Source organism: Catharus ustulatus, chromosome 40 (assembly GCF_009819885.2).
Source record: "Catharus ustulatus isolate bCatUst1 chromosome 40, bCatUst1.pri.v2, whole genome shotgun sequence".
Classification (NCBI taxonomy): Eukaryota; Metazoa; Chordata; class Aves; order Passeriformes; family Turdidae; genus Catharus; species Catharus ustulatus.
This window is the reverse complement of record NC_046260.1, coordinates 851,416-877,683: the sequence shown is the minus strand read 5'-3', so window position 1 is coordinate 877,683 and position 26,268 is coordinate 851,416. Positions and strand designations below refer to the sequence as shown.

Sequence of the window (26,268 nt, the reverse complement as noted above, 5' to 3'; positions counted from 1 at the left end):
CAAACAGGACTCGCCAAATTTTTTCCCAAAATCCCCAAAATTTCACTCCAAACCCCCAAAATCCCCCAAATTTCACCTCAAACCCCCCAAATTTTGCTCAAAACCCCCCAAATTCCACCCAAAATTCCCTAAATCTCGCCCAAAAACCCCCAAATTTCACTCGGGATCCCAAAAATCCCCCAAATCTCCCCCAAAATCCCCAAAATTTTTCCCAAAATCCCCCAAATTTTGCTCAAAACCCCCCAAATTTAAACCAGGACCCTCCAAATTTTCCCCCAAATCCCCAAAATTTCACCCAAAATCCCCCAAATCTGACTCGAGATCCCCAAAATCCCCAAAATTTCACTCGGGATCTCCCAAATTTCACCCAAAATCCCCCAAATTTGAAGCAAAACCCCCCAAATTTTAATCAAAATCCTCCAAATTTTTCCCAAAACTTCTCAAATCTCCCCCAAAATCCCCCAAATTTCAACCAAGACTCTCCAAATCTTTCACAAAATCCTCAAAATCTCACCCAAAAATCCCAAAATTTTGCTCAAAATCTCACCCAAAATCCCCAAAATCTCCCCCAAAATCCCCCAAATTTCAACCAGGACTCTCCAAATTTTAATCAAAATCCCCCAAATCTCCCCCAAAATCCCCAAAATTTCACCCAAAAATCCCAAAATTTTACTCAAAATCCCCAAAATTTCACCCAAAATCCCCCAAATTTGAACCAGGACCCTCCAAATCTCCGCCAAAATCCCCCAAATTTCGACCAAGACTCTCCAATTTTTTCCCAAAATCCTCAAAACTTCACCCAAAATCGCTCAAATTTCACCCAAAAATCCCAAAATTTTGCTCAAAACCCCCCAAATTTTAATCAAAATCCCCCAAATCTCACCCAAAATCCTCCAAATATCACCCAAAAATCCCAAAATTTCACCCAAAAATCCCAAAATTTCACCCAAAAATCCCAAAATTTTGCTCAAAATCCCCAAAATCTCACCCAAAATCCCCCAAATTTCAACCAGGATCCTCCAAATTTTCCTCAAAATCTCAACCAAAACCCCCCAAATTTTGCTCAAAATCCCCAAAATTTCACCCAAAATCCCTCGAATTTCACCCAAAAATCCCAAGATTTTGCTCAAAATCCCCCAAATCTCACCCAAAAATCCCAGAATTTTGCTCAAAAACCCCAAAATTTTGCTCAAAACCCCCCAAATTTTAATCAAAATCCCCAAAATTTTCCCCCAAATGCCCAAAATCTCCCCCAAAATCCCCAGAATTTCGCCCAAAATCCCCAAAATTTCACTCAAAACCCCCCAAATTTTGCTCAAACCCCCCCAAACCCCCCGGGCTGGCGGGATTTCTGCCGCCTGCAGGCGCGCGCGGCCGCCCGCGACTTCGCCCGGCGCTATCGCGATTTTGTCGCGACGCAGCCGCAGCTGGGGGGGCCCGGCGCCGCCGCCGCCTTCTCGCGCCGCTTCGCCCGGAACTTTCTGGAACATTTCCAGGCCGAGGTGACGCGCGCGGCCGCCCGCGGGGGGGGCGGGGCCTCGATATCGCCGACAATATCGCGATATCCCGCCGTGTCCCCGCCCCTATCGCGATATCCCGGCTCCGAGCCGCCGCCCCTGTCGCGATATTCGGGGTCGGGCGACGGGGAGGGGGAGATGTGGGAGGGGAATGAACCAAAATTGGGGAAATTTGACCCAAAATCGGCAAAAATTGACCCAAAATTGGTCGGAAATGATCCAAAAATGGGAGAATTTGACCCAAAATTGGCAAAATTTGACCCAAAATTGGGGGAAATTGAACCAAAATCGACAAAAATTGACCCAAAATTGTCAAAAATTGACCCAAAAATGATTGGAAATGACCCAAAATTTGGAGGAATTGACCCAAAATCAGCAAAATTTGACCCAAAATTGGCAAAAATTGACCCAAAATTGATGGGAAATGACCCAAAATTGGGAAGTTTTGACCCAAAATCAGCAAAATTTGACCCAAAATTGGGAGGAAATGACCCAAAATTGAGTGGAAATGAATTAAAATTGAGAGAATTTGACCCAAAATTGAGAGAATTCGACACAAAATTGGGAGGATTTGACCCAAAATCGGCAAAAATTGACCCAAAATTGGTTGGAAATGACCCAAAAATGGGAGAATTTGACCCAAAATTGATGGGAAATGATCCAAAATTGGGAAGTTTTGATCCAAAATTGGGAGGTTTTGACCCAAAATCAGCAAAATTTCACCCAGAATTGATGGGAAATGAATTAAAACTGGGAGGATTTGACCCAAAATTTGGGGAAATTGACCCAAAATCAACAAAATTTCACCCAAAATTGATGGGAAATGAGTTAAGATTGGGAGGAAATGACCCAAAATTTGGGGAATTTGACCCAAAATCCTCTGAATTCTCCCCAAATTCCCCAGGGTTTGCCCCAGAATTTTCAGAATTCGCCCCAAAATTTTCAGAAATGTCGAAATCTTCTGAAATTTCCCCAAAATCTTCGGAATTCTCCCCAAATTCTTCAGAATTTCCTCCAAAATTTTCGGAATTCGCCCAAAAATTTTCAGATTTTTCTCCAAAATCTTCAGAATTCACCCTGAAATTTTCAGAATTTTCAAAATCTTCAGAATTCTCCCCAAAATCCTCAGATTTTTCCCTAAATTCTTCCAAATTCCCTACGAAATTTTCAGAATTTTCGAAATCCTCGGAATTCTCCCCAAAATCTTCAGAATTCGCTTCAAAATTTTCAGAATCTTCAAAATCTTCAGAATTCTCCCAAAACTTTTCAGAAATTTCCCCAAAATCCTCAGAATTCTCCCCGAAATTTCCAGAATCCTCCCCAAAACCCGTGAAAATTTGCCCAAAATCCTCAGAATTCTCCCAAAAATCTTCAGAATTCTCCCAAAATTTTTCAGAAATTTCCCCAAAATCCTCAGATTTCTCCCCAAAATTTCCAGAAATTTGCCCAAAACCCTCAAAAATTTCCTCAAAACCTTCAGATTTCTCCCAAAAATCTTCAGAATTCACCCGAAATTTTTCAGAACTCTCCCAAAAATCCTCAGAAATTTGCCCAAAACCCTCAGAAATCTCCCCGAAATTTCTGGAAATTTGCTCAAAACCCTCAGAATTCTCCCCAAAATCCTCAGAGACGGCCCCGAAATTTTCGGATTTTGCCCCAAAATCCTCAGAATCCTCTCAAAATTTTTCAGAATTTTGCCCGAAACCGCCAGATTTAACCCCAAAACTGCTGGAAATTTCCCCAAAAATTCCCGAAATTTGCCCAAAACCCGCGGATTTGACCCCGAAAATTCCCGAAATTTGCCCAAAACCCGCGGATTTAACCCCAAAACCGCCGGATTTAGCCCCAAAACCCTCAGAAATTTGCCCAAAAATTCCCGAAATTTGCCCAAAACCCGCGGATTTGACCCCAAAAATTCCCGAAATTTGCCCAAAACCCGCGGATTTGACCCCGAAAATTCCCGAAATTTGCCCAAAATCCCCGGATTTCCCCCCGAAGCCGAAGCCCCGGCGCCGGTTCTCGCTGCGCAGCGTCGGCCGCAGCGTCCGGGGGATGCTCCAGTGGCGCTCGGGGGAGCCCCAAAATCGCCACAATTCGCCCCAAAATCAACAAAATCAACAAAATTCACAAATTTCCCAAAATTCCCAAAATTCAGCCCAAAATTCAGCCCAGAATCCGGAGCCCGCCCCCCCCTGGGGCCGCCTGGAGCGGCTGCGGCTCGGCCCGGGGGGCGGGGGAGGGGCGGGGGGGTGGGGGAGGGGCAGGGAGGGGGGAGGGGCGGGCGGGGGGAGGGGCAGGGAGGGGCTGCTCCGGATTCTGGGGGGGTTGGGGCTCCCCTCCCCCACCCCTGGGGCCGCCCCTCCCCCACACACGGAGAGGGGGGAGGGGCACGGGGTGGGGGAGGGGCAGCACAGGGTGGGGGAGGGGCCAAAGGTGGGGGAGGGGCCGGCGCTGGAGCTGCTGGAGACCCCCCAGGTGAGGAAAAATTTATTTTTATTTTTGGGGGAAAAAATGGGAATTTTGGGAAAAAAAATTGGGAATTTGGGAAAATTTATTTTGGGGGAAAAAATGGGAATTTTGGGCAAAGAAATTGGGAATTTGGGAATATTTAATTTGGGGGGAAAAATGGGAATTTTGGGAAAATATGGGTGGAAAAAATGAGAATTTTTGGAGAAAATTTGGGTGGAAAAAATGGGAATTTGGGAAAAAAATAATAAATTTTTGGGGTGGGAAATGGGAATTTTGGGGACTGAAAAAAAAAGGAATTTTGGGGGAGATGTTCGGGAGAAAAAATGGGAATTTTGGGGAAAAAACATAAATAGTAAATTTTTGGGGAAAATAAATAAATTTTTGGGGAGGGAAATGGGAATTTTGGGAAAATTTGGGGAGAAAAAAATGAGAATTTTTGGAGAAAATTTGGGGGAGAGAAAATGAAAATTTGGGGGAAAAAATAATTAAATTTTTGGGGAGGGAAAATGGGAATTTTGGGGAAATTTGGGTGGAAAAAATGGGAATTTGGGAAAAAAATAATAAATTTTTGGGGTGGGAAATGGGAATTTTGGGGAGGGAAAAAAAAGGGAATTTTGGGGTAAAGGTTTGGGAGAAAAAATGGGAATTTTGGGGAAAAAACATAAATAATAAATTTTTGGGGAGGGAAAATGGGAATTTTGGGAAAATTTGGGTGGAAAAAACGAGAATTTTTCGAGAAAATTTGGGGGAGAGAAAATGAAAATTTGGGGGAAAAAAATTAAATTTTTGGGGAGGGAAAATGGGAATTTTGGGGAGAAAAAATAAAGGGAATTTTGGGGGAAATGTTTGGGAGAAAAAAATGAGAATTCTGGAGAAAAAGTAATAATAAATTTTTGGGGAGGAAAATGGGAGTTTTGGGAAAATTTGGGGGGAAAAATTAGAATTTTGGGGAGAAAAAAAAAAGGAATTTTGGGAAAATTTGGGTGGGAAAAAAATGAGAAATTTTGGAAAATTGGGGAAGAAAAACGGGAATTTGGGAAAATTTGAGGGAAAAAAAGAATTTGGGGAAAAAATAAGCTTGGGGAGAAAAATGGGATTTTGGGGAGGAAAAATAAAGGGAATTTTGGGAAAACTTGGGGGGTAAATGGGGAGTTTGGGAAAAAATATTTGGGAGAAAAAATGGAAATTTGGGTTTTGGGTTTTTTTGGGATTTTTGGGGGGAATTTTGGGGGGAATTTTGGACATTTTGGGTTAGTTTTTGGGTTTATTTCGGGTTCATTTTGGGTCTATTTTTGGATATTTTGGGTTCATTTTGGGATGGATTTTGGGGTGAATTTTGGGTTGTTTTTTTGGGTTGATTTTGGGGTGAATTTTGCACATTTTGGGTTTATTTTGGATTTATTTTTGATATTTTTCCTCCCCCCAGGCTGCCCCAGAGCCGCTCCCGGAGCTGAGGCCGCCGGAGCCGGGGGAGAGCCCCAGCCCCCCGTGAGCCCCTCCCCCACTCCCCTCCCCCACTCCCCTTTTCCCCTTTTATTCCCCCTTTTTTTTCTCCTTTTTTCCCTTTTTTTCTGTTTTTTTTCCCCTTTTTTCCCATTTTTTTCCCCATTTTTTTCTCATTTTTTCCCATTTTTTCCCCATTTTTTTCAGTCTTTAATTTTTATTTTCCCTCCATTTTTCCATATTTTTTTGTATATTTAATTTTTAATTTTTCCCCACATCTCCCTCCATTTTTTCACATTTTTTTCTATTTTTAGGAGTTTTTTTCACCCCGTTTTTCCACTTTATTTTCTATTTTTAATTGTTTTTTTTTAGCACTTCTAGAGTTGATAAATTCCTGAATTTTGTTCATTGTATAAGGCGCGCTGGACTATAAGGCGCACCTTTTTATTTGGGTTTTTTTTGAGTTTTTTTGGGACTTTTTTTGGGTTTTTTTGTTTTTTTTGGGGGTTTTTTGGGGGTATTTTTGAGGGGTTTTTTGGGGTTTTTTTTGGGGATTTTTTGGGGGTTTTTTTGGGATTTTTTTGGGGGTTTTTTTTGGGTTTTTTTGGGATTTTTTGGGGATTTTTTTGGGGATTTTTTGGGGGTTTTTTGGGGTTTTTTGGGGGGTTTTTTTTCAGGTTTTTTGGTGGTTTTTTGGGGTTTTTTTTGGGTGCATTTCCAGGGTTGATAAATTCCTGAACTTTGTTCAGTGTATAAGGCACACTGGACTATAAGGCGCGCTTTTATTTTTGTTTGTTTTTTTGGGGTTTTTTTGGGCTTTTTTGGGGGTGTTTTTGGGGTTTTTTTCAGGTTTTTGGGTGGTTTTTTTGGGTTTTTTGGGGGATTTTTTCGGGTTTTTTGGGGGTTTTTTGAGGTTGTTTTTGGAGTTTTTTTTGAGGGTTTTTTTTGGGATTTTGGGGGGTTTTTTTGGGATTTTTTTGGGGTTTTTTTTTTGGGTTTTTTTGGGATTCTTTTGAGGGTTTTTCTGGGTTTTTTGGGGTTTTTTTTTCAGGTTTTTGGGTGTTTTTTTGGGGTTTTTTTGGGTGCATTTCCAGGGTTGGTAAATTCCTGAACTTTGTTCACCATATGAGGCGCGCTGGACTATAAGGCGCACTCTTTTTTTTGGATTTTTTGGGAGATTTTTGGGATTTTTTGGGAGGTTTTTTGGGTTTTTTTGGGGGAATTTTTGGGGGATTTTTTGGGGTTTTTTTGGGTTTTTTGAGAGTTTTTTTGGGATTTTTTTGGGGTTTTTTTGGGGTTTTTTTTGGGGGTTTTTTTTTGGGTTTTTTTGGGATTCTTTTGAGGGTTTTTCTGGGGGGTTTTTTTGGATGTTTTTGGGGTTTTTTTTCAGGTTTTTGGGGTTTTTTTGGGTGCATTTCCAGGGTTGATAAATTCCTAAACTTTGTTCGTTGTATAAGGCGCACTGGACTATAAGGCGCGCTTTTTTTGGGCGGATTTTTTTTTGTTTTTTGGGGGTTTTTTTGGGGGGTTTTTTGGGGTTTTGGGTTTTTTTGTTGTTTTTTTCAGTGCACTTCTGGGGTCGGTAAATTCCTGAACTTTGTTCATTGTATAAGGCGCGCTGGACTATAAGGCGCACCTCTTTTTTGGGGGATTTTTTGGGGATTTTTGGGTTATTTTTGGGGTTTTTTTGGGGTTTTTTTGGGGTTTTTTGGTGCATTTCCAGGATTGGTAAATGTCACAACTTTGTCCATATAAGGACAAAATTTTTATTTAAAAGGGTGCAGCTTTTAGTCATGAAATTACTGTAATTTTAAATTTTTCTCTCCGTTTTTCCAGTTCTATTCTGTTTTAATTTGTTTCTTCTTTTTTCCCTCTGTTTTTTCACATTTTTTTCTATTTTTAATTTTTCTTTTCGCTCCATTTTTCAACATTTTTCTGCATTTTTAATTTCCCCCCCTCCCCCCGTTTTTCCACTTTTTTTTTTTTAATTTTTTTTTGCTTTTTTCCCTTAGTTTTTCTACATTTTTTTCTGGTTCTATTTTTTTTAACCTCTGTTTTTCCACAATTTTTTCTATTTTAGTTTTTTTTTCCCCTTTTTTTCCACCATTTTTCTACTTTTTTTCTGTTTCTAATTTTTGTTTTTTACCCTTTTTTCGCCTCATTTTTCCACATTTTTTTCTATGTTAAACTTTATTTTCACCCCATTTTTCCACATTTGGTTTTAATTTTTATTTTCCTTTTTTCCCTCATTTTTCCACGTTTGTTTTAATTTTTATTTTCCTTTTTTCTCTCCATTTTTCCAATTTTTTTTCTCTCTTTCCCCCCCAGGGACGACCCCGACCCCCCCTCGGACTCGGAGCTGCTGAGGGGGGAGAGCAGCGAACACCTGAGCTCAGGTGAGCCCCAAAAAACCCCAAATTCACCCCAAAAATAAACCCAAAAATCACAAAAATCAAAAAAACCACCCCAAAAATACCCAAAATCCACAAAAACTGCACCAAAATTATCCCCAAAATCACCTGAAATCACCCCAAAATTATCCCAGAATCACCAAAATTTATCCCAAAATTCTCCCCAAAATATCCAAAAATATCCAGAGACCAAAAATCCCCAAAAATCCCCCAAAATCCCCCCCAAAAAACCAAAATTTCACCAAATTTTCCCCGAATTTACCTGAATTTTCCCCAAATCTCACAGAATTTTCCCCAAAAATCCCCAAAATTTATTTTAAAAAATCCCAAATTTCCCAAATTTCCCAGAGTTTTTCCCAAATCTCACAGAATTTTCCCCAAATTCACCCCAAAATTTATTTTAAAAATCCCAAATTTCCCATATCTCATGGATTCTTCCCCAAAAATCCCCGAAATTTATTTTAAAAACCCCAAATCTCACAGAATTTCCCCCAAATCTCACAGCTTTTTACCTAAAAAAACCCAAAATTTATATTAAAAAATCCCAAATTCTCCCAAATTTCCCAAATCTCCCCGAATTTTCCTCAGATTTCACGGATTTTTCCCCAAATCTCACAGATTTTTCTCCAAAAACCCCCAAAATTTATTTTAGAAACTCCAAATCTCATGGATTTCACCCCAAATCTCACCAGATTTTCCCCAAAAATCCCCAAAATTTATTTTTAAAAAACCCAAATCCCCCCAAGTTTCCCAAATCTCCCCAAATTCCACCCAAATCTCTCGGATTTTTTCCCAAAAGCCCCAAAATTTATTTTAAAAAATCCCAAATTTCCCAAATTTCCCAGAATTTTTCCCAAATCTCACAGAATTTTCCCCAAAAATCCCCAAAATTTATTTTAAAAAACCCCCAAATTTCCCAAATCTCACCTGAGTTTCCCCAAATTCACCCCAAAATTTATTTTAAAAACCCCAAATCTCACGGATTTTTTTTCCCCTCCCCCCCCCAGGTGTCCCCGCCCCTCCCCCCCCGGAGCTGCCGCCCCGAGCGCCCCTGGAGGAGCCCGGAGCCCCTCCCCCACCGCCCCCCCCTGCGCCCCTCCCCCACCCCCAGCTCGGAGCAGGTGAGGGGGGAGGGGAGGGAGGGGGAGGGGCCAAAAATTCGGGAAAATTTGGGAATTTTTTGGGAATTTTTGGGATTTTTTTGAGGATTTTTTTTGGGATTTATTGTGAATTTTTGGGGAAATTTGGGCAAATTTTGGGGATTTTTTTGTTGTTTTTTTTTTCTAATTTCTTGAAAATTTTGGGGGCAAATTTGGGGATTTTGGGGAATTTTTTTTTATTTTTTAATTTTAATTTATTGCAAATTTTGGGGGGAATTTGGGGAAAATTTTGGGGAATTTTTTGGGGGGATTTTTTTGGGAATTGAGAATTTTTTGGGATTTATTGGAAATTTTGGGGGAAATTTGGGGATTTTTTTTGGTTATTTTTTTGGGTTTATTGGGAATTTTGGGGATCTTGGGGGAAATTTGGGAAATTTTGGGAATTTTTGGGATTTTTTTGGGGTTTTTTTTTTATTTTATTGTGAATTTTTTGGGGAAATTTGGGGATTTTTTGGGGATTTTTTTGGGAATTTATTGGGAATTTTGGGAGGAATTAATTTGGGGATTTTTGGGGGGATTTTGGGGAATTTTTTTGGATTTTTTTTTGGATTTTATTGCGAATTTTTGGGGGGAATTTGGAGGAAATTTGGGATTTTTTGGGAATTTTTGGAATTTTTTTGGGTGGTTTTTGGGGATTTATTGGGAATTTTGGGGGAGATTTGGGGATTTTTTTTTTAATTTATTGGGAATTTTGGGGGGAATTAATTTGGGGTTTTTTGGGGGGAATTTGGGGAATTGTTTTGGATTTTTTTTAGGTTTTATTGCGAATTTTTGGGGGGAGTTTGGGGGAGATTTGGGAATTTTGGGGATTTTTTTGGTTGTTTTTAGGAATGTATTGGGAATTTTGGGGGGAAATTTGGGGGATTTTGGGGTCTTTTTGTTTTGTTTTTTGGAGGGATTAATTGTAAATTTGGGGGGAAATTTTGGGATTTTGGGGGGTTGAGGGTTTTGGGGTTTTTTTGGTTTTTTTTGGGAGGGAAACGAAATTTTTCTCCGCAGGTTCCTGCCCTGATTCCACCCCAAAAATAAATAAATAAAAAAAAAAAAGTCCAAAAAAATTCTGTAAAAAAATCCCTGAAAAGTCTCTAAAATATCCCTAAAAATAAAAAAAAATCTTAATTTTTTTTTTTTTAAAATCTACAAAAAATTCCTAAAAAATCTCTAAAAAACGCAAAAAAATCCGAAAAAAATCTGAAAAAAATCCCAAAAGTTCCTCCTTAAAATCCCCAAAAACTCTCCAAAAAACCCCAAAAAAATCACTAAAAAATCCCAAAAAAACCCTAAAAAATCCCTAAAAAATCTGATTTTTGCCCAATTTTTTTTTCCCAGGCCCCTTCCCCTTCCTCCCCCCGACCCAGGAGGATTCCCAGAATTTGGGGAGGGGGTCCCCGAGCACCCGCTGGCGCCGTTCCCCTGGTTCCACGGGACCCTCCCCCACTGAGCTCCCAGAACCCCCAAAAAATCCCAAAAATATCCCCAAAAAATCACCAAAAAATCCCCAAAAAATACAAAAAAAAATACAAAAAAAATCCCCTAAAAATCCGAAAAAAACCACCAAAGAAATCTCTCAAAATCCTAAAAAAATCTTGAAAAAATCCTGAAAAAAAAAAAAATAATCCTTAAAAACATAAGAAAAAACCCTAAAAATCTTCAAAAAAATCCCTAATAAATCCCCAAAAAACCCCAAAAAAAATCCAAAAAAATCCCCAAAATATCTGAAAAAATCTCAAAAAAATTTCAAAAAAATCCTCTAAAAATTCTTAAAAATTCTCTAAAAAATCCACCACAAAATACAAAAAATATCTCAAAGAAATCTTTTAAAAATCCCAAAAAAATGTCAAAAAATGTCTAAAAAATCTCTAAAAATCCCCATAAATTCCTAAAAAAATCCAAAAAAAATCCTAAAAAATGACAAAAAATTCCCAAAAAATTCTCAAAAAAATCCCCCAAAAAACTCTAAAAATCCTTTAAAAATCCTGAAAAAATCCTTTAAAAATCCCCAAAAAATCTCTAAAAAATCTCTAAAAAATCACAAAAAATCTCAATTTTCACCGATTTTTCCCAATTTTTTTTCCCAGGCCCCTTCCCCTTCCCTCCCCCTGACCCAGGAGGATTCCCTGAGGCTCCAGAATTTGGGGAGGGGGTCCCCGAGCACCCGCTGGCGCCGTTCCCCTGGTTCCACGGGACCCTCCCCCGGCTCCGCGCGGCGCAGTTGGTGCTGCAGGGGGGGAGGGGCGGCCACGGCGCCTTCCTGGTGCGGCAGAGCGAGACCAGGAGGGGCGAGTACGTGCTGACCTTCAACTTCCAGGGCAAGGCCAAGGTGGGTTTGGGGAGAAAACGGGGGAAAATGGGAAAAAAGAAAAAAAAAATGATGAAAATCGGTGAAAAAATGGCAAAAATCGGTTAAAAAATGGGGATTTTATGTCAAAAAATGGGGATTTTGGGTGGAAAAATGGGGATTTTGGGTTGAGCTTCGACTTCCAGGGCAAGGCCAAGGTGGGTTTGGGGTGAGAAAAGGAGATTTTGGGAAAAAACAAAAAAAAAATGGTGAAAATCGGTGAAAAAATGGCGAAAATCGGTGAAAAAATGACGATTTTATGTCAAAAATTGGGGATTTTGGGTGGAAAAATTGAATTTTTGGGGTGAGTTTCGACTTCCAGGGCAAGGCCAAGGTGGGTTTGGGGTGAGAAAGGGGAAAATGGAAAAAAACAAAAAAAAAATGGTGAAAATCGGTGAAAAAATGATGATTTTATGTCAAAAAATGGGGATTTTATACCCAAAAAATGGGATTTTGGGTGGAAAAATTGAATTTTTGGGGTGAGCTTCAAGTTCCAGGGCAAGGCCAAGGTGGGTTTGGGGGAAAAACACGGGATTTTGGGAAAAAACAAAAAAAAAATGGTGAAAATCGGTGAAAAAATGACAATGTTATGGCAAAAAATGGGGATTTTATAGCAAAAATTGGGGATTTTGGGTGGAAAATTCGGGATTTTGGGGTGAGGTTCAAGTTCCAGGGCAAGGCCAAGGTGGGTCTGGGGTGAGAAAGGGGGAAATTGGGAAAAAAACAAAAAAAAATGGTGAAAATCGGTGAAAAAATGGGGATTTTATAGCAAAAATTGGGGAATTTATAGCAAAAATTGGGGATTTTTGGTGGAAAAATTGAAATTTTGGGGTGAGGTTCAACTTCCAGGGCAAGACCAAGCTGGGTTTGGGGTGAGAAATGGGGATTTTGGGGAAAAACAAAAAAAAAATGGTGAAAATCGGTGAAAAAATAGGGATTTTATGGCAAAAATTGGGGGGTTTTGGGTGGAAAAATGGAGATTTTGGGGTGAGCTTCGACTTCCAGGGCAAGGCCAAGGTGGGTCTGGGGTGAGAAATGGGGAAATTGGGAAAAAACAAAAAAAAAATGGTGAAAATTGGTACAAAAACGGCAAAAATTGGTGAAAAAATGGCGAAAATCAGTGAAAAAATGGGGATTTTATAGCAAAAAATGGGGATTTTGGGTGGAAAAATTGAATTTTTGGGGTGAGTTTCAACTTCCAGGGCAAGGCCAAGGTGGGTTTGGGGTGAGAAAGGGGGAAATTGGGAAAAAAACAAAAAAAAATGGTGAAAATTGGTGAAAAAATGGGGATTTTATACCAAAAAATGGGAATTTTGGGTTAAAAAATTGAATTTTTGGGTGAAAAATCCTCGGGTTCCTTTTCCCAATTTTGGGATTTTTCTCCTCAATTTTTTTGGGATTTTTGTCTCAATTTTTTGGGATGAATTTTTCAATTTTTTGGGGTTTTTTTGGGGGTAATTTTGGGTGGTTTTCGGGCTCCAGTATTTCCATTCATTCTCTTTGTTTCTGCGATTTTTATTCACTTTTTTTTTTTTTTTTCCCAATTTTTTTTTAATTTTTTTCCCAATTTTTTGGATTTCTGATTCTGGGTTTTTCGGGTCAGATTTTTTTGGGTTTTTTTTCTATAATTTAATTAATTTTGGGGTTTTTTGGGGGTTTCAGTATTTCCATTTATTTTCTCTATTTTTAAGATTTTTATCCTTTTTTTTAAAATTTTATTTCCCAATTTTGGGGTTTTTTCCCTATTTTTGGTGTCTCTGATTCCAGGGGTTTTTGGGGTCAATTTTTTTGGGGTGAATCTTCTAATTTTTGGGTTTTTTTGAGGGTTTCCAGTGTCTCTGTTTGTTTTGCCTATTTTTAGGGTTTTTATTCACATTTTTGGGAATATTTTTCTGAATTTTTTGGGTTTTTTCCCCATTTTTGGGATTTTTTACCCCAGGATTTTTCAGGGTGGATTTTTTTGGGGTTTTTTTGGGTGATTTCGGGCCTCCAGTATTTCCATTTATTTTTTCTGGTTTTAGGATTTTTATTCACATTTTTGGGTGGTTTTCTTCCCAATTTTTTTGATTTCTTTCTCCATTTTTGGGGTTTTTTTCTCCATTTTTGGGATTTCTGATTTTGGGAATTTTCAGGGTGGATTTTTTGGGGTGAATATTTTAATTTTTGGGTTTTTTTGAGGGGTTCCAGTATCTCTGGTTATTCTCTCTATTTTTAGGATTTTTATTCACTTTTTTTTTAAATTTTTTGAGGGTTTTTTTCCCAATTTTGGGATTTCTGATTCTGGGTTTTTTGGGTCGGAATTTTTTTGGTTTCTTTTTCTGTAATTTAATTAATTTTGGGTTTTTTCGGGGGGTTCCAATATTTCTATTTATTCTTTCTTATTTTAGGATTTTTATTCACATTTTTAGGATTTTTTTCCCATTTTTTTGATTTTTCTCCCCAATTTTTGGATTTTAATTCCGGGGTTTCTCAGGTCGGATTTTTTCGGGGTTTTTTGCTATAATTTAATTAATTTTGGATATTTTTTTTATTCCAGCACCTCCGTTTATCTCTCAATGACTCAGCCCAGTGCCGGGTGCAGCACCTCTGGTTCCAGAGCCCAATTTTGGGTTTTTTTCCTCATTTTTGGGATTTGTGATTCTGAGATTTTTTGGGTTGGATTTTTGGGGTGAATTTTTCAATATTTTGGGATTTTTTTGGGGTAATTTTGGGTGGTTTTGATGCTCTAATATTTCCATTTATTCTCTTTGTTTCTGGGATTTTTATTCAGATTTTTTGGGGTTTTTTTTCCCCATTTTTGGAATTTCTGACTCCAGGGTTTTTCAGGGTGGGTTTTTTGGGGTTTTTCTCGATAATTTAATTAATTTTGGGATTTTTTTGGAGGTTCCTGTATTTCCATTTATTCTCTCCGTTTTTAGGATTTTTATTCACTTTTTTTTGTAATTTTTTGTCCCAATTTTCGGGTTTTTTTCCCCATTTTTGGGATTTTTGATCTTGGGATTTTTTTGGGGCGAATCTTTTAATTTTTGGGGTTTTTTGAGGGTTCCAGTGTCTCTGTTTATTCTCTCTATTTTTAGAATTTTTATTTACATTTTTTTCACATTTTTTGAGGGTTTTTTTCCCAATTTTGGGATTTTTGACCCCAGGATTTTTCAGGGTGGATTTTTTTTGGGGTTTTTTTGGGTGATTTTGGGCCTCCAATATTTCCATTTATTTTTTCTGATTTTAGGATTTTTATTCACATTTTTGGGTGGTTTTTTTCCCAATTTTAGGGGTTTTTTCTCCATTTTTTGGGGTTTTTTTTTCTGATTTTTGGGATTTTTGATTCCGGCCTTTTTCAGGTCGGATTTTTTTGGGTTTTTTTTTAATAAATTAATTAAATTTTGATATTTTTTCCACCCCAGCACCTCCGTTTATCTCTCAATGACTCAGCCCAGTGCCGGGTGCAGCACCTCTGGTTCCAGAGCATCTCTGGGGATTTTTTCCCAATTTTTAAATTTTTCTCCCCATTTTTGGTGTCTCTGATTCTGGGATTTTTCAGGGCTGGTTTTTTAGGGTGAATCTCTCAATTTTTGGGGTAATTTTGGCTGTTTTTAAGGCTCCAATATTTCTATTTGTTCTCTTTGTTTTCGGGATTTTTATTCATGTTTTTTTGGGTTTTTTTCCCAATTTCTGCATTTTTTTCCTCATTTTTGATGTCTCTGATCCCGGAGTTTTTCAGGGTGGATTTTTTGGGTTGAATTTCTCAAATTTTGAATTTTTTGGGGTGATTTTGGGTGGTTTTGAGGCTCTAATATTTCCACTTATTTTCTTTGTTTCTGGGATTTTTATTCAGATTTTTGTGGGTTTTTTTCCTAATTTTTGGGGTTTTTTTCGCCATTTTTGTGATTTCTGATTCTGGGAATTTTCAGGGTGGATTTTTTGGGGTGAATCTCTCAAATTTTGGTTTTTTTAAGGGGTTCCAGTGTGTTTATTTATTCTCTCAATTTTTAAGATTTTTATTCAGATTTTTTGGATTTTTTTCCCCAATTTTTTAAATTTTTTCCCCGTTTTTTGTGTCTCTGACCCCGGGGTTTTTTGGGGTGGATTTTTTTGGGTGAATTTCTCAAATTTTTATCTTTTTTCAGGGTTTCAGTATCTCTGGTTATTCTCTCTATTTTTAGGATTTTTATTCACATTTTTTTCACATTTTTTGAGGGTTTTTTTTCCCAATTTTGGGGTTTTTTTTCTCCATTTTTTGGGTTTTTCTCCCCAATTTTTGGATTTTTAATTCCAGGGTTTCTCAGGTCGGATTTTTTTGGGGTTTTTTGCTATAATTTAATTAATTTTGGATATTTTTGGGTTCCAGCACCTCCGTCTGTCCCTGAATGACTCGGCCCAGTGCCGAGTGCAGCACCTCTGGTTCCAGAGCATCTTCGACATGCTCGAGCACTTCCGGGTCCATCCCATCCCCCTCGAGTCGGGGGGGCCCAGCGACGTCACCCTGCTCAGCTACGTGGTGGCCTCTCACAGGATCTACGGTAATTAACGTTAATTGGGGTTAATTAGCATTAATTGGGATTTTTGGGGATTTTTGGGGATTTTTTGAGATTTTTTTCAGGGTTTTTTTGGGTTTTTTCGGGAATTTTTGGGTTTATTTTGGATTTTTTGGGGGGTTTTTTTGTGGTCTGGGGTGACCTTACACAGGATTTATGGTAATCACCATTAATTAATGTTAATTAGAATTTTTTGGGGGATTTTTTGGGTTTAATTTGGGGTTTTTTTTAAGGCCTTTTTGGGGCCCAGGTGATTTTTTTTTTTTTTTTTATTATTTATTTATCTATTTATGTTTTAGGATGGGTAGGAGCTGGGTGATTTATTATTATTATTTGTATTATTATTAGTTTTAATTTCTTACTTAATTTTTTTGAGGGTGGGGGACGGACCACGACACTTTTAAAATTTTTTTTTTATATTTTAGATTTTTTTTTTAATTTTTTTTGGGGGTGGGGGAGAGGCTGGGTGATTTTTTATTATTATTAATATTATTATTATTATTATTATTATTATTATTATTATTATTATTATTAGTTTTAATTTCTTATTTTATTTTATTGAGGGTGGGGGAGGGGCCACGTGATTGATTCATTGATTGATTAAAATTTAATTTTTAATTATTATTATTAATTTTTAAATTTTTTTTTTATTTTTTGGGGTGGGGGAGGGACTGCATGAATGTTTTAATTTTTTCTTTAAACATTTTTAATTTTTTAGATTTTTTTTGTGGGAGTGGGGGAGGGACTGGGTGGTTTATTATTATTATATTATAATTATTATTATTATTATTATTATTTTTATTTAATTTTTTTAACGGTGGGGAAGGGGCTGCATGAATTTTTAGATTTTTTTTTATATTTTTAAAATTTTTTTAGGTTTTTTTTTGGGTGGGGGAGGGGCTGTATGACTTATTATTATTATTATTATTATTATTATTATTATATTATTTTAAATTTCTTATTTAATTTTTTTAAGGGTGGGGGAGGGGCCGGGTGATTTTTTATTATTATTATTTTATTTTAAAATTTTTTTAATTATTTTTTTAGGTGGGGGAGGGGCTGGGTAGTTTTTTAAATTTTTTTAAAAATATTTTTAATTTATTTTAAAATTTTTTTTGGGTGGGGGAGGGGCTGCATGAATTTTTAAATTTTTTATTTTTATATTTTTAATTTTTTTAAATTTTTTTTGGGTGGGGGAGGGGCTGCATGAATTTTTAAATATTTTATTTTTATATTTTTAATTTCTTTTAAATTTTTTTTTTGGGTAGGGGAGGGACCACGTGAATTTTAAAATTTTATTTTTAATATTTGTAATTTTTTTAGATTTTTTTGGGGGTGGGGGAGGGGCTGGGTAATTTTTAAAATTTTTTATTTTTATATTTTTAATTTTTTTAAATTTTTTTTGGGTGGGGGAGGGACCACATGAATTTTAAAATTTTATTTTTAATATTTTTAATTTTTTTAGATTTTTTTTTGGGTGGGGGAGGGGCTTTCCCCCCTCCCCTCCCCCCCTGACCGCCCCTCCCCCCCCCCAGGTCGCTCCGGGAGCCGCTCGATCCTCGCCGACCCCTCCCCCACCCCCCCGGACCCCCCCGAGCCTCCCCCCCCTCCCCCCCGCCCCTCCCCCACCCCCGGACTGACCCCCCCGCCCCTCCCCCACCCCCAATTCGGGGACGTTTTGGAAAAAAAAATTAAAAATAAATTTTAAAAAAAATTTAAAATGTAATAAATTGTGGTGGTGACGTCATTGGGGGCGTGTCCGAGGGTGGGGGAGGGGCCGAGGGGGCGGGGCTACTTCCAGCCCCTCCCCCACCCCAATTCGGGGACACATTTTGGAAAAAAAATTTAAAATAAATTTATTAAAGTATAGATTTTTTATTATGACGTCATTGGGGGCGTGGCTACGGGTGGGGGAGGGGCTGAGGGTGGGGGAGGGGAGGGGGAGTCACACCCTGCCCCTCCCCCACCCCAAATTGGGGAAAATTTGGGAAAAAAAATTAAAAATAAAAATTTAAAATCATAATTTTGTGGTGGTGACGTCATTGGGGGCGGGGCTGAGGGTGGGGGCGTGGCCAAAGGGGCGGGGCTGTCACTTCCGGCCCCTCCCCCACCCCCAATTTGGGGAAATTTTGGGAAAAAAATTAAAAATAAATTTTTAAAATTACTATTTTTGTTATGACGTCATTGGGGGCGTGGCCGTGGGTGGGGGAGGGGCCGAGGGTGGGGGAGGGGCCACATCCCGCCCCTCCCCCACCCCAAATTTGGGCAAATTTTGGAAAAAAAATTAAAAATAAAAAATTAAAATGATAATTTTGTGGTGGTGACGTCATTGGGGGGCGTGGTCTGGGAGGGGGCGTGGCCAAGGGTGGGGACGTGGCCAAAGGGGGCGGGGCTACTTCCAGCCCCTCCCCCACCCCAAATTTGGGGAAATTTGGATTTAAAAAATTAGAAATAAATTAAAATTATAATTTTGTGGTGGTGATGTCATTGGGGGCGGGGCCGGGGATGGGGGCGTGGCCAAGGGTGGGGGCGGGGCCAATGGGGGCGGGGCTGTCACTTCCGGCCCCTCCCCCACCCCCCTCAGTGTCCCCGGACGGCCCCGAGATGGTGAGGGGGGGGACGGGGGGGGAGGGGAAATTTGGGGAAAATTTGGGGGAATTTGGGAAAAAAATCAGAAAATTTGGGGAGAAATTCGGGAAATTTGGAGGAAATTTGAGGAAAATTTGGGGAAAATTTGGGAAATCTGGGAAATTTGGGGGAATTTTCAGAAAAAATTTGGTAAATTTGGGGAGGTTTTGGGACATTTTGAGGAAATTTTGGGGAAATTTGGAGGAAATTTGGGGGGAATTTGGGAAAATTTTGATACAAATTTGGAAAATTTGGGAAATTTGGGGGGTTTGGGGGAAATTTTGGGGGGAATTTGGGAAATTTTGGGGATAAATTTGGGAAATTTTGGGGGGTTGAGGTAAATTTTGGGGAAATTTTGGGACATTTTGAGGAAATTCGGGGATAAATTTGAGAAATTTGGGGATAAATTTGGGGAAAACTGGGAAATTTTGGGGAAATTTCAGGAAATCTTGGGACATTTTGGGGGAAATTTGGGGAAATTTGGGGAAACTTTGGGACATTTTGAGGAAATTTTGGGGGAGTTTGGAAAATTTGGGGGATTTGGGGACAAATTTGGGGAAATTGAGAAAATTTTTGAAGATTTTGGGGATAGTTGAGGGAAAATTGGGGAAATTTTGGGGATTTTTGGGACATTTTGGGGGATTTGGAGTCGGGAAAATTTGAGGAAATTTTGGAAAAATTTTGGGACTTTGTGGGATTGAGGTGGGAAAATTTGGGGACAATTAAAGGAAATTTTGGGGGAATTTTGGGGTTTTTTTTTTTATATTTTGGGGATATTTTTTTTACATTTTTTGGGATTTTTTTGGGGCCATTTCGGGACATTTTGGGGTCGGGGGAACCTTGGGGACACTGAGGAATTTTCGGGATTTTTTTTGGAGCCATTTTGGGATTTTTTTGGGGTCGTTTTTTGTCATTTCGGGGCCGGTTTTTTAAATTTATTTTTCGGGATTTTTTTTAGGGACATTTTCGGATTTTTCTGGGATTTTTTTGGGATTTTTTTTTTTATTTTTTGGGTTCAATTTTGGCCATTTCGGGGCCGTTTTTTTTATATTTTTTGGGATTTTTTTTAGGGACATTTTTTGATTTTTTTTTTTAATTTTTGGGGCCATTTTTGGGTTAATTTTTGGCCATTTTTGGGTCGGTTTTTTGTCACTCTCAGGATGTGGCCGCGGGAGGTGACACAGGAAGGGGGGAGGGGAGGTGACAAAAACGGGGGGGAGGGGCCCAAAAGGTGACAAAAAGAAACCCCAAAATGTCCCCAAAATGTCACCAGAATGTGACAAAAAATCCTAATAAATGTCACCAAAAAAATCCTAAAAAATGTGACAAAAAATGGCCCCAAATTAACCCAAAAAAATAAAAAAAAAATCCCCAAAATGTCCTAAAAAAATAAATTTATAAAAATTCCGAAAATTCCTCAGTGTCCTGCACGACCCCTGACCCCAAAATGTCCCCGAATGTCCCCAAAATGGCCCCAAAAAATCCCCAAAAATTTTTAAAAAATTCCTCAAAATGTCACCAACATCCCCAGGCCCCAAAATGTCCCCAAATAAATAAAAAAAAAACCCAAAAATTTCTTAAAATGTCACCAATGTCCCCTGACCCCAAAATGTCCCAAAATGTCCCCAAATTGAGCCAAAAAATGCTGAATTCTCCCAAAAATTCCCCAAAACTTCCCCAAATTTTTCCAAAAATCCCCAAAATTAAAAAAAAAAATCGCCAAACTCCCAAAAATCCCCCCAAGATCCCCCCAAAATTTCCTCAAACCTCCCAAAATTTCCCCAAAATTTCCAAAAATTTCCCCAAAACTCCCCAAATTTCCCAAAAATCTCAAAAATTCCCCAAAATCCCCCCAAAAAAAATCCCCAGAAATCCCCAAAATTCCCCAAATTTCCCCCAAATTTCCCAAAAATCCCCCCCAAAATCCCCCAAAACTCCCAAAAATTGCCCAAATTACCCCAAAATTCCCCAATTTTTCCCAAAACTCCCAAAAAAATCCCAAAAAATCCCCCAAAAATCCCCAAATTCCCCCAAAATCCAAAAATTTCCCCAAAACTCCCCAAAATTTCCAAAAAAATTCCCCAAAAAATCCCCAAAAAATCCCAAAAATTCCCCAAAAAATCCCAAAAAATCCCCAAAAAATCCCTCAAAAATAAAAAAAATTCCCCAATAATCCCCAAAAATCTCCAAATTTCCCCAAAAAAATCCCCAAAATTCTCCAAAAAATAAAAAAAATCCCAAATTTCCCCCCCCAGCTCCCCCTCCTCCTCCTCCTCCTGGTGGCCCCGGTCGCCCCCCGGGCCCCTCCCCCCGGTTGCCGCTGGGCCAGCGGCGCCGCCTGCGCCCAAAACCCGGCGCTGCCCGGGGTCACCGCGCTGGGACACGGCCTGGACGTGACCACCATGGCCCTGGCGGCCGGCAGGGTGCTGGACATCGACCCTGGACACGGCTGGGACAGTGCTAGCCACAGCAGGTATGGCACTAGCCATGGTTGGGAGGGCACTAGCCACAGCTGGGAGAGCGCTAGCCACAGCAGGTACGGGACTAGCCACTCTTGGGATGTCACTAGCCATGGTTGGGAGGGTGTTAGCCACGGCCTGGACGTGACAACGATGGCGCTGGCGGCCGGCAGGGTGCTGGACATCGACGGTGGACACGGCTGGGGCACTAGCCACAGCAGGTATGTCACTAGCCATGGTCAGGAGGGCACTAGCCACAGCTGGGAGGGCACTAGCCATGATTTGGTAAGCACTAGCCGCAGCTGGATTGGTGCTAGCCATGTTGAGATGGTGCTAGCCATGGTTGGATGTCACTAGCCACAGCAGGTATGACACTAGCCATGGTTGGGACAGTGGTAGCCATGGCCCTGGTGGCTGGCAGGGTGCTGGACATCGACACTGGACACGGCTGGGACACTAGCCACAGCAGGTATGGCACTAGCCACAATAGGTATGGCACTAGCCATGATTGGGGGGATGCTAGCCACGGCCTGGACATGACCACCATGGGGCTGGCGGCCGGCAGGGTGCTGGACATCGACCCTGGACACCAATGGGACACTAGCCACAGCAGGTACGGCACTAGCCACAGCTGGGAGAGTGCTAGCCACAGCAGGTATGGCACTAGCCATGGTTGGGAGGGTGCTAGCCATGGTTGGGGGGGTGCTAGCCACGGCCTGGACGTGGCCACCATGGCCCTGGCGGCCGGCAGGGTGCTGGACATCGATGGTGGACATGGATGGGACACTAGCCACAGCAGGTATGGCACTAGCCACAGTTGGGATGGTGCTAGCCATGATTTGGAGGGCACTAGCCACAGCTGAGATGTCACTAGCCATGGTTGGGATGGAGTAGCCACGGCTGGGACGGCACTAGCCATAATTGGAGGGCACTAGCCATGGCTGGGAGGGTGCTAGCCACAGCAGGTATGTCACTAACCATAGTTGGGATGGTGCTAGCCACGGTTAGGAGGGCACTAGCCACTCTTGGGATGTCACTAGCCATGGTTAGGATGTCACTAGCCACTCTTGAGATGTCACTAGCCATGATTAGGATGTCACTAGCCACCCTGCTGCTATCACTAGCCATGGCAGGGATGTCACTAGCCACGGCAGGTATGGTACTAGCCATGGTTAGGATGTCACTAGCCATGGCTGGATGTCACTAGCCACTCTTGGGATGTCACTAGCCACTCTTAGAATGTCACTAGCCACAGCTGGATGTCACTAGCCATGGCTAGGATGTCACTAGCCACCCTGCTGCTATCACTAGCCACACCCACCCCACCACTCCCCACTCTGATCTCTCCACAGGCGCGGCCGAGACGTCGCTGGCCACGACGACCACACCACTAGCCCACCCGAATCCACCACTAGCCCACCCCCTGACGCCACTAGCCCACCGGATTCCATCACTAGCCCACCCGCCGACGTCACCACCCCGCTGAATGACGTTACTAGCCCACTGAATGACGTCACTAGCCCACCCCCCAGCCCCTCCCCCACCTGCCTGCTGTGCCCGGACCCCTGGTCGCCCACGGGCTCTCGCCGCTTGCCCGCCGCGGTGGCCGCGTGGCTCGCCCAGCGCCGGTGCCACCGGCGGGCCCGGGCGGCCGCGGGGGGAGGGGCGGTGGCCGCGGCGGTGTCCCGGGTGGTCACGGCCGGGTGGGGGCTGGGCCTGCGGTGGGGGAGGGGCGGTGGCCGCGGCGGGGCCGTGGTGGCCGCGTCGCAGTCGGAGCTGGCCCGGGCGGGGCTGCGCTGGCAGCGCGAGGACAGGACGGCGCTGGCCTGGATGGAGATGGGGTGTCGGTTCTACGGGTGAGCCTTCGGCCTCGGGACATCTTCATCCTCATCTTCATCTTCGTCTTCATCCTCATTCTCATCTTCATCTTCATCATCTTCTTCATCTTCATCTTCATCTTCGTCTTCATCGTCATCGTCATCTTTATCTTCATCTTCATCTTCATCTTCATCTTCATCTTCACCTTCTTCATCTTCATCCTCATCTTCCTCATCAGCTTCATCTTCCTCATCTTCATCCTCACCTTCATCCTCATCTTCATCCTCATCTTCATCTTCATCTTCATCTTCGTCTTCTTCTTCATCTTCATCATCTTCATCTTCCTCGTCTTCTTCTTCATCCTCATCTTCGTTTTCATCCACCTACATCTTCATCATCCTCATCTTCATCTTCGTCTTCATCTTCATTGTCTTCTTCATCTTTATCTTTGTCGTCTTCTTCATCCTCATCTTCCTCATCAGCTTCATCTTCCTCATCTTCATCTTCATCCTCATCTTCATCGTCATCTTTATCTTCTTCTTCTTCATCCTCATCCTCATCCTCATCTTCACCTTCTTCATCCTCATCTTCATCTTCTTCTTCATCTTCATCGTCATCGTCATCGTTATCTTCATCCTCATCTTCATCTACATCTTTATCTTTTTCATCTTCATCTTCATCGTCTTCTTCTTCCTCATCTTCCTCATCAGCTTCATCTTCATCTTCTTCATCTTCATCGTCATCTTTATCTTCTTCTTCTTCCTCATCCTCATCCTCATCTTCATCTTCACCTTCATCTTCATCTTCATCTTCATCCTCATGTTCATCTTCTTCATCTTCATCTTCGTCTTCATCATCTTCTTCTTCTTCTTCTTCATCCTCATCTTCGTTTTCATCCACCTACATCTTCATCATCCTCATCTTCATCTTCATCACCTTCATTTTCATCTTCTTCTTCGTCCTCATCTTCCTCTTTCTCATCATCTTCATCCTCATCTCCATCTTCATCTTCATCGTCATCCTCATCTTCCTCATCCTCTTCATCACCTTTTTCTTCTTCTTCATCCTCATCCTCTTCCTCATCTTCATCTTCTTCCTCTTCATTTTCATCTTCATTTTCTTCATCCTCTTCATCTTCATCCTCATCTTCATCCTGATCTTCATCCTCTTCATCCTCATCTTCATCTTCTTCTTCATCTTCTTCTTCATCTTCTTTCTTTGTTTTGGGGCTTTTGGGGATTTTTGGGGGGGGGTTTTGGGGATATTTTAGAGGGATTTTGGGGGATTTTTTAGGGATTTTTGGGGGGATTTTTGGCGGGAATTTTGGAGATTTTTGGGGATTTTTTTGGGATTTTTGGGGGAATTTTTGGGGATTTTTTTTAATTTTTGGGGGGGGGATTTTTTTTTATTTTTTTGGATTTTTAGGGGAATTTTTGGGGATTTTTGGGGACTTTTGGGGGGATTTTTGGGGATATTTTAGAGGGATTTGGGGGGATTTTTGGGGATTTTTGGGGACTTTTGGGGGATTTTTGGGGATATTTTAGAGGGATTTTGGGGGGATTTTTTGGGGTATTTTTGGGATTTTTTTGGGAATTATTTTGGGATTTTTTTAACGGATTTTTGGGCACATTCTGTGAAATTTTTTTAATAATTTTTTTTTAATATTTTTTTGATTATTTTCTCTCCCCTCCCCCCTCAGGATCGCTCTGGACCCCACCATCGCCCGCCCCTCCCCCCACTTCCTCCGCGCCGTCCGCTCCCTCCCTGCGGCCTTCACTCCGGCCACGGCCACCGAGTTCGCCGAGCTGCTGTCCACCTTCGGCACCCACGCCGTGCGGTCAGCCCGGCTGGGCGGTCACCTCCGGACGCTGACCGCCGTCCGCCTCTGCCGCGCCGCCATGGCCGGAGTGGGCGTCCAGCAGGCGGCCGCGTGCCTGGAGGCCGAGGCCACCTTCGGAGCGGTCAGCGCGACCGCGGCCGCCTGCCGGGGACGGCGAGTGGTCAGCGAGGGCAACCTGAGCTTCAGCGAGTTCTTCTCCGAGCGCGTCCTGGACGTGGCCGGAGGCGCTGACCGCGGCGGCGACCTGGCCTTCGGGCGGCCGGAGGATTTCTCGCGGTGGCTGCGGAGCGTCCCCGAGGCTCCGGCCATGGTCCAGGCCGACCTTTGGCCGCTCTATGAGCTGGTGGACAAGAGTGACCCCAGGCGGAAGGCGATCCGCGCGGCCATCAAGAGCTACGTGATGGCCAAAGCGCTGACCGTCAACTGCTCCTGTGCTGGACGGAGTGGACAGAGGAGGGGGCAGTGGGATGGTGAGTGGGCAGTGGTCAGTGGTCATTGGGATGGTCAGTGGTCAGTGGGATGGTAACTGTCAGTGGTCAGTGGTCATTGGGATGGTCAGTGGTCAGTGGGATGGTCATTGGGATGGTCAGTGGTCATTGGGATGGTCAGCGGGATGGTCAGTGGTCATTGGGATGGTAACTGTCAGTGGTCAGTGATCAGTGGTGGCCATCAGGAGCTACGTGATGGCCAAAGCGCTGACCGTCAACTGCTCGTGTGCTGGACGGAGTGGACAGAGGAGGGGGCAGTGGGATGGTGAGTGGTCAGTGGTCAGTGGTCAGTGGGATGGTCATTGGTCATTGGGATGGTCAGTGGGATGGTAACTGTCAGTGGTCAGTGGTGATTGGGATGGTCAGTGGTCAGTGGGATGGTAACTGTCAGTGGTCAGTGGTCATTGGGATGGTCATTGGGCAGTGGGATGGTCATTGGGATGGTCAGTGGTCATTGGGATGGTAACTGTCAGTGGTCAGTGGTCAGTGGTGGCCATCAAGAGCTACGTGATGGCCAAAGCGCTGACCGTTAACTGCTCGTGTGCTGGACGGAGTGGACAGAGGAGGGGGCAGTGGGATGGTGAGTTGGGATGGTCAGTGGGATGGTCAGCGGTCATTGGACAGTGATCAGAGGTCATTGGGATGGTCAGTGGGCAGTGGGATGGTCATTGGGATGGTCAGTGGGATGGTCATTGGCATGGTCAGTGGTCATTGGGATGGTAACTGTCAGTGGTCAGTGGTCAGTGGTGGCCATCAGGAGCTACGTGATGGCCAAAGCGCTGACCGTCAACTGCTCCTGTGCTGGACGGAGTGGACAGAGGAGGGGGCAGTGGGATGGTGAGTGGGATGGTCAGCGGGATGGTCAGTGGGCAGTGGGATGGTCATTGGGCAGTGGGATGGTCAGTGGCATGGTCAGTGGGCAGTGGGATGGTCATTGGGCAGTGGGATGGTCAGTGGGATGGTCAGTGGTCATTGGGATGGTCATTGGGATGGTCAGTGGTCATTGGGATGGTAACTGTCAGTGGTCAGTGGTCAGTGGTCAGTGGTGGCCATCAAGAGCTACGTGATGGCCAAAGCGCTGACCGTTAACTGCTCGTGTGCTGGACGGAGTGGACAGAGGAGGGGGCAGTGGGATGGTGAGTTGGGAGGTCAGTGGGATGGC

General features: G+C 42.1%; 1 protein-coding gene across 1 annotated transcript; it reads left to right on the top strand.

The window, feature by feature from the left end:
• The first annotated feature begins 1,279 nt into the window (after window positions 1-1,279).
• On the top strand, window positions 1,280-21,317 carry LOC117010242 (cyclin-dependent kinase 12-like). Its single transcript, XM_033084535.1, has 12 exons — window positions 1,280-1,542; window positions 1,573-1,869; window positions 2,206-3,242; window positions 3,495-3,758; window positions 3,951-3,992; window positions 5,413-5,474; window positions 7,758-7,825; window positions 11,079-11,320; window positions 15,687-15,858; window positions 17,409-17,469; window positions 20,831-20,974; window positions 21,071-21,317. Coding segments are annotated over exons 1-12 (2,637 nt in total). The 5' UTR covers window positions 1,280-1,541.
• Window positions 21,318-26,268: the final 4,951 nt, after the last annotated feature.